Source organism: Symphalangus syndactylus, chromosome 13 (assembly GCF_028878055.3).
Source record: "Symphalangus syndactylus isolate Jambi chromosome 13, NHGRI_mSymSyn1-v2.1_pri, whole genome shotgun sequence".
Lineage (NCBI taxonomy): Eukaryota > Metazoa > Chordata > Mammalia > Primates > Hylobatidae > Symphalangus > Symphalangus syndactylus.
In genome coordinates, this window is record NC_072435.2 from 36,536,169 (window position 1) to 36,544,428 (window position 8,260).

Sequence of the window (8,260 nt, forward strand, 5' to 3'; positions counted from 1 at the left end):
AACATAGTGAGACCCCTCATCTCTAAAAAAACTAAAAATAAAATAAATTAGCCGGGTGTGGCTGGAGTGCAGTGGTGCGATCATGGCTCACTGCACCCTCGACTTACTGGGCTAAAGCAATCCTCCTGCCTCAGCCTCCCAAGGAGCTGGGACTACAGGCGCACGCCACCATGCCCAGCTGATTTTTGTAGTTTTTGTAGAGAAGGGGTTTCTCACCATTGTTGTCCAGGCTGGTCTCAAACTCCTGGGCTCAAGCGATCCTCCCACCTCAGCCTCCTGAGTAGCTGGGAGGCTGAGTAGCTCAGCCTCCAAAGTGCTGGGATTACAGACATAAGCCACTGTGCCCTGCCCTGAAGTAGTGTTTATAATTTTCATATCCTCTACAATCTAGTCTTAAATGTTATGAAATGTGGCTGGGCGTGGTGGCTCATGCCTGTAATCCCAGCACTTTGGGAGGCCAAGGGAGGTGGATCACCTGAGGTCGGGAGTTCGAGACCAGCCTGACCAACATGGAGAAACCCCATCTCTACTAAAAATACAAAATTAGCCGGGCGTGGTGGCGCATGCCTGTAATCCCAGCTACTCGGAAGGCTGAGGCAGGAGAATTGAACCTGGGAGGTGGAGGTTGCAGTGAGCCGAGATCGTGCTATTGCACTCCAGCCCGGGCAACAGGAGCGAAACTCTGTCTCAAAAAAAAAAAATGTTATGAACTGTAAATGTGTGGTATTATACTGCAGATGTCCCTCTGCAATGTGCTTTTCAGGCTACAAGAGGTTATAAAGCTTCATACAGAATGATATGAGTAATTGTGGTTAAATTCCTTTTCCTGGCTGCACAGTAGTCCAGTATTCAACCAGAGTGCAGTTTACTTAGGCAGTTGCAAGGATTACAGGTGTGAGCTACGACACCTGGCCAATGTTTCGTATTTTTGTTTTTTGAGACTGAGTCTCACTCTGTCGCCCAGGCTGGAGTGTAGTGGTGCGATCTCGGCTCACTGCAACCTCCGTCTCCCAGGTTCAAGCGATTCTCCTGCCTCAGCCTCCTGAGTAGCTGGGATTACAGATGTGTGTCACCATGCCCAGCTAATTTTTGTATTTTTAGTAGAGACAGGGTTTCACCATGTTGGCCAGGCTGGTTTCAAACTCCTAACCTCAAGTGATCTGCCCGCCTCAGCCTCCCAAAGTGCTGGGATTACAGGCGTGACCCACTGTGCCTGGCCTGAGACAACTTCTTAAAGAACGAATCAAAAATAAAAGATAAAAATAAAATAAAAAATAAAATAACTAGTTAGACTGCTTCACTCTCTGGCTTAAACCTTTCATGGCTCCCCATGCTCCCAGAGAATGCCCAACCCCTTGACCCTTGATTCTGAGTACCCCCACCCTGGCTTTTGCCTGCTATGCCCCAATTTCAATTGTTACTTCCCCTTCCAAACTCTCAAAATTGATACCCCAGTCACCCTGAAGGTCTTTCGCTTCCTCAAACAGATCAAGCTCTCCAGGCCTCCATGCATGCTGTTCCCTCTGCTGAGCGTGTTTCACATCACCCCGCACACCTGTCTGAGTCCTTTAAGAACAGTCATGGGGGCAGGCACAGTGGCTCACACCTGTAATCCCAGCACTTTGGGAGGCTGAGGCGGGTGGATCACGAGGTCAGGAGATCGAGACCATCCTGGCTAGCACAGTGAAACCCTGTCTCTACTAAAAATACAAAAAAGTAGCCAGGCATGGTGGCAGGCGCCTATAGTCCCAGCTGCTTGGGAGGCTGAGGCAGGAGAATGGCGTGAACCCGGGAAGCGGAGCTTGCGGTGAGCTGAGATCACACCACTGCACTCCTGCCTGGGCAACAGAGCGAGACTCTGTCTCAAACAAAACAAAACAAAGAATCAGCCACGGCCAGGCTCGAGGGCACACACCTGTAATCCCAACACTTTGGGAGTCCGAGGCAGGCGGATCACTTGAGGTCAGGAGTTCAAGACCAGCCTGGCCAACATGGTGAAACCCCCGTCTCTACTGAAAATACAAAAATTAGCCAGGTGTGGTGGTGGGCACCTGTAATCCCAGCTACTCAGGAGGCTGAGGCAGGAGAATCGCTTGAACCTGGGAGGCGGAGGTTGCAGTGAGCCGAGATCGCACCACTGCACTTCAGCCTGGGTGACACAGCGAGAATCCATCTCAATAAAAAAAAGAGCCGGGCACTGTGGCTCACACCTGTAATGCCAGCACTTTGAGAGGCCGAGGCAGGGGAACAGCATGCATGTTCAAGACCAGCCTGACCAACATGGTGAAACCCCGTCTCTACTAAAAATACAAAAATTAGCCAGGCGTGGTGGCGGGTGCCTGTAATCCCAGCTACTCAGGAGGCTGAGGCAGGAGGATCGCTAGAACCCGGGAGGTGGAGGTTGCAGTGAGCCGAGTTTGCGCCATTGCGCTCCAGCTTGGGGGACAGAGCGAGACTTTGTCTCAAAAAAAGAAAAAATCAGTCATGGCCAGGGGCGATGGCTTGTGCCTCCCAACACTTTGGGAAGCCAAGGCGGGCAGATGGCTTGAGCCCAGGAGTTTGAGACCAGCATGGGGCAACATGGTGAGGCCCCATCTCTACAAAAAATACAAAAACGATCTGGGTGTGGTGACGTGTGCCTGTAGCCCCAGCTATTTGGGAGACTGAGGCAGGAGAATCACTTGAGCCTGGCAGGTAGAGGCTGCAATGCGTCATGATTGCACCACTGCATTTCAGCCTGGGCAACAGAGAGAGACTTTGTCTCCACAAAAGAAAAAAAAAAGACTCAGCCATCAATGGGGAAGTAGGAAGTGTTATAAAAATTGTTTACAATGCCCCCATCCAGTCATGGAAAGCTGGGAATGGAGGAGGTAAGAGGAGTTTCTGGAGGAAGGTATATGTAACCAAAGCCGCCTTAGAAAGGCCTTCCCTTGGCTGGGCATGGTGGCTCACGCCTGTAATCCAACTACTTAGGAGGCTGAGGCAGGTGGATCACTTGAGGTCAGAAGTTCGAGACCAGCCTGGCCAACATGGCAAAAGTCCAGCTCTATTAAAAATACAAAAACTAGCTGGGAGTGGTGGTGCATGCCTGTAATCCCAGCTACTCAGGCGGCTGAGGCAGGAGAATGGCTTGAACCTGGGACATGGAGGTTGCAGTGAGCCGAGATCACACCCTGCACTCCAGGCTGGGTGACAGAGCGAGACTCTGTTTCAAAAATTAAAAAAGGCCAGGTGCAGTGGCTCATGCCTGTAATCCCAACACTTTCAGAGGCTGAGGTGGGCAGATCACCTGAGGTCAGGAGTTCAAGACCAGCCTGGCCAACATAGTGAAACCCCGTCTCTACTAAAAATACAAAATGTAGCCAGGCATAGTGGCAGGTGCCTGCAATCCCAGCTACTCAGGAGGCTGAGGCAGGAGAATTGCTTGAACCTGGGAGGTGGAGGCTGCAGTGAGCTGAGATCGCGCCATTGTACTCCAGCCTGGGCAACAAGAGTGAAACTCCATCTCAAAGAAAAAAAAAAAAGAAAGGCTTTCCCTTCTCCAGCAGAGGAAATTGCACTTCCAGATATATCTACTACAGACTTTCTTTTTTTCTTTTTTTTGAGATGGAGTCTCGCTCTGTCCCAGGCTGAAGTGCAGTGGCGCAATCTCAGCTCACTGCAACCTCCGCCTCCCAGGTTCAAGTGATTCTCCGGTCTCAGCCTCCCGAGTAGCTGGGACTACAGGCGTGTGCCACCATGCCTGGCTATTTTTTTTTTTTTTTTTTTTTTTGTATTTTTAGTAGAGGCGGGGTTTCACCGTGTTAGCCAGGATGGTCTCGATCTCCTGACCTCGTGATCTGCCCACCCTGGCCTTCCAAACTGCTGGGATTACAGGTGTGAGCCACCGTGCCCGGCCCAATTTTCTTTTTTTAATGACACAGGGTCTCACTCGGTCACCCAGGCTGGAGTGCAGTGGTGTGATCTCAGCTCACTGCAACCTCCATGTCCCAGGTTCAAGCCATTCTCCTGCCTCAGCTGCCTGAGTAGCTGGGATTACAGGTGCGTACCACCACGCCCGGCTAGTTTTTGTATTTTTAGTAGAGCTGGAGTTTTGCCATGTTGGCCAGGCTGGTCTCAAACTTCTGACCTCAAGTGATCCACCAGCCTCAGCCTCCCAAAGTGCTGGGATTACAGGCATGAGCCACCGTGCCCAGGCCTGACTCCTTTTTTAATGACACTGGGTCTCACTCTGTCACCCAGGCTGGAGTGCAGTGATGCAACCATACCTCATTGCAGGCTTGAACTCCTGGGCTCAAGCGATCCTCTTGCCTCAGGCTCTCAAGTTGCTGGGACTACAGGCATGCACCCCATGCCTGGCTAATTTCTAAAAATTATTTTGTTGAGACAAGGTCTCCCTATGTTGCCCAGGCTGGTCTCCAGCTACTGGCCTCAAGCAATCCTCCTGCCTGGGCCTCCTCAAATACAGGGATTACATGTGTCAGCTACTGCACCTGGCCAAGTTTTCTGATTTATTATATTTCTTGCTGTCTTCCCTACTAAAATTTCAGCTCTACAAAGGCAGTGATTTGCAGCTGCCACACAGTAGATGCTTACAAAATGTTCGCCGAATGAACGGGTAGATGGATGGATTGATGGATGGATAGATGGAGGGATGGATGGATGGATAGATGGATCAATGGGTGGGTGGATGGATGGGTGGGTGGGTGGATGGATGGGTGGGTGGGTGGGTGGATGGATGGGTGGGTGGGTGGATGGGTGGGTGGGTGGATGGGTAGATGGATGAATGGGTGGGTGGATGAATGGGTGGGTGGGTGGATGGATGGGTGGGTGGGTGGATGGATGGGTGGGTAGGTGGATGGGTAGATGGATGGATGGATGGGTGGGTGTGTGGATGGATGGATGGATGGATGGATGGGTGGATGAGTGGATGGATGAATGGGTGGGTGGATGAATGGGTGGGTGGATGAATGGGTGGGTGGTTGAATGGGTGGGTGGGTGGATGGATGGGTGGGTGATTAGGAGGGTGGATGGGTGGGTGGGTGGATGCATGGGTGGATGGGTGGGTGGATGGGTGGGTGGACACATAGATGGGGCCCAGTTGCTGCTTGCACACCCACCCCAGTCCCCATGGTGCCAACGCCCCAGACTCACCAACTTTATGTGCAATGTGGATGCAGACTTCCTCAGCTGTCAGCGATGACTCACTGAAAGTGACCCAGGGCTCCCCACCGCCTGGACCAGCCCAGTGCAGAAGCACCTTCAGGCCCCCCATGGCAGCCATGGGCTGGGCTCCATCCCCAACAGGCTTGCTGCCCCTGGCCGTCCCCCAGTGGCGCAGAGGCATGCTCCCGGCAGGCGGCTCAGCTGGAAAGGGGACAATCTGTCAGCTCCCAAGTCCCAGCCCAGAGACCCCTGTTAGCTCCTCAACCTTCCACCCACCCCAGCTGAGGTCCAAGGGGAAGATTCTAGGCTCCCATCTTGGTGTGAGGGGAAGATCCTAGGCTCCCATCTTGACATGACATTAGAGACCCGATTCCCTCTCTGAGTCTCGTTTTCCACATTTGTTGGACAGGGTTGGGGTATGCATCCCCACCTAGATCTGTCATCAACGATACCACTGAACCCTCCTCTCTTTCCACAAATTGACACAGACATAAAAATCTGCTCTGGCCAGGTACAGTGGCTTATGCCTCTAATCCCAAAACTTTGGGATGTTGAGGCAAGAGGATCTCTTGAGCCCAGGAGCTCGAGACCAGCCTAGGCCATAGAACAAGACCCTGTTTCTACAAGACGTTTTATTTTATTTTATTTTATATTTTATTTTATTTTATCTTATCTTATCTTATATCTTATCTTATCTTATCTTATTGACGGAGTTTGACTCTTGCTGCCCAGGCTGGAGTGCAATGGTGCGATCTCGGCTCACCACAACCTCCGCCTCCTGGGTTTAAGTGATTCTCCTGCCTCAGCCTCCTGAGTAGCTGGCGCTTGCCACCACACCGGGCTAATTTTTGTATTTTTAGTAGAGACGGGGTTTTGCCATGTTGGCCAGGCTGGTCTTGAACCTCTGACCTCAGGTGATCCACCCGCCTTGGCCTCCCAAAGTGCTGGGATTACAGGCGTGAGCCACTGTGCCCGGCCTCTACAAGAAATTTTTAAAATTTAGCCAGGCGTGGCGGTGCACAACTGTAGTCCAAGCTACTCAGGAGGCCGAAGTAGGAGGATCTCCTGAGCCCAGGAGTTGGAGGCTGCAGTGAGCAGTGATCGCACCACTGCATTCCAGCCTGGGTGACAGAGTGCGACCCTGACTCTAAAAATATAAATAAATAAATAAATAAATAAATAAATAAATAAATAAATAAAATATATAAAAAGGGCCAGGCGCGGTGGCTCATGCCTGTAATCCCAGCACTTTGGGAGGCCAAGGCGGGCAGATCACGAGGTCTGGAGATTGAGACCATCTTGACCAACATGGTGAAACCCCATCTCTACTAAAATACAATAAATAAATAAAAAGTAAAATAAAAAATCTGCTCTTAACCCACCTCCCCAAAATAACCAGACAGGCCGGTGTGGTCAAACAGACCTGAGGGCGAGTCCTGGAGCTCCCTGTGTCAACTCAAGCAAGCCACTTAGCAGTTCTGGGCCTCAGTTTCCCCATCTGGAAAAGGGAGGTCCTCAGAGTGTTGCCATCAAAAGATGGTTGTAATGTTTCAATATAGTTCCGTATATTACACATTCAGCACAGACCCTGATTCAGGCACACACAAAAAGAACAAATATGACTAAAACAAGAATAACATAATTGTTATTAGTTTCATCGTGGTGATGGCCTCTTTCAGGCCACAATTCTCCTCTCCCACATGTACCCCCATGAGTGACCTCAGTCCCTGTTGACTCTCCAAAGCCTAGGAGAGTTTATGTCCAGCTCCATCCCCCCAGTCCAGGGCCTGAGCCTCCTGAGGGCGCCAGTATGGAAGTGGAGGGGCTGTAAGTTCCACCCATGTTGCTGGTTTCCTCATCTGGAAAATGGGCATGTAACAGTGTCTACCTCAAAGGGCTGCTGGGAGGATTCAACGCGAGGCAGAGAAAGTGCCTGGTATACGGTAAGCGCTTAATTAGCGTTTGCCATTAATACCTAATCATGTTATAGATGAGATCCTGGGGATGGGGCTTTCGCGGAGCCTACTTCCTCCTTCCTCCTTTCTCGTCCCCACTGGACCTGGACCCAGCTTTGAAGACGGGGTCGGAGTGAGGTTTGCAACTGGGAAGGCTGCACGCCCCCATGTCCTCCCCCCAAAACCTCTAAACCCGGCCGGCAAGGGCGGGAACTGGGATGAGCACCCACCAGGCATCGGAGCAGTCCCGAAGCACCAGGTGCTCCCATCCAAGTGCAGCCTGTCAAGCGCAGCCAGTCCCCGAGCCTCCTTCCTGAGGACCTCCGGCCGCGCCCCTTCCGCGCCCGCATCCAGACTCACCCTTCCGGGGGAACACAAGCTCGAACCCGGACCCCGCCCCCCGCCTCGCGGGCAGCTGCTACTTGTCCCCCGCCGAGACGCCTCCTCCCATTGGCCGCCTGAAACGCGCACGCCCATTGGCAGCTGCTCTGTTCTCCTCGCACGTCACCATTGGAAGTTTTTTTGTTTTTTTTTCCTGCCATGGTGGCGGCACCCTGATTGGTCCTGGGGCTCACTCGTCGCTCAGCCGCAATTGGCTGAGTCGGCACCCAGATGCGCTGTCGCTTCTGCTATTGGCTAGCAGACGGTAGACGGAGACGTGGGAGGGGCTTGCGAGAGGCGGGCTGGAGAGCGAAGTATGTGGGCAACGCGGCCGGATCCTGGAGTTCCCCTGTGTGCTGTGGAATTGGGTCAGGCGTGTACGGTCCTGACCCTAGGACACAGCTGCATGTCCTCACCTCGGTGTTCAAAGCTGCACCGGCCACCATTCAACCCTCCGACGCTCTGCCCTGTGGCTTCCCCGTTCCATCTGGTCCTGTCTCCTTTCCCTCGTTTCTACCTGGCCGACTCCACCCTGCTGACTGAAATTCCCCCTCTTTCACTCCTGGGAGGCATTCCTCGCCCACCTGCTCCTGTCCTCTTCCTCATCACCTGCAGCCCTGTCCTCTGAAGCTCCCTAGCGGTCAGGGTAGCAGCTTGGACAACCCACCAGACGTGAATTCAAATCTCCACTCCGCAAGTCGTGCCCATTTGCTGAGAAGCCTACAGCCAGAGCGTTTCACATACATTATCTCATTTGA

General features: G+C 52.4%; 1 protein-coding gene across 5 annotated transcripts in view; it reads right to left on the bottom strand.

Annotated features, from left to right (window-relative positions):
• Positions 1 to 7,613, bottom strand: part of TYK2 (tyrosine kinase 2) — a 28,371-nt gene extending 20,758 nt beyond the window's left edge. For 2 of the 5 annotated variants that reach the window (XM_063615983.1, XM_063615984.1), the window contains exons 1-2: positions 7,352 to 7,508; positions 5,155 to 5,367 (exon numbers count right to left, since the gene is read on the bottom strand). In XM_063615983.1, the coding sequence (XP_063472053.1) occupies positions 5,155 to 5,367; positions 7,352 to 7,358 (220 nt within the window). In that variant the 5' untranslated portion in view covers positions 7,359 to 7,508. Of the gene's footprint in view, positions 1 to 5,154; positions 5,368 to 7,351 lie in introns of all 5 variants that reach the window. The other 3 variants (XM_055238204.2, XM_055238203.2, XM_063615985.1) reach the window with 3 other exon arrangements.
• Between the last annotated feature and the right edge of the window lie 647 nt (positions 7,614 to 8,260).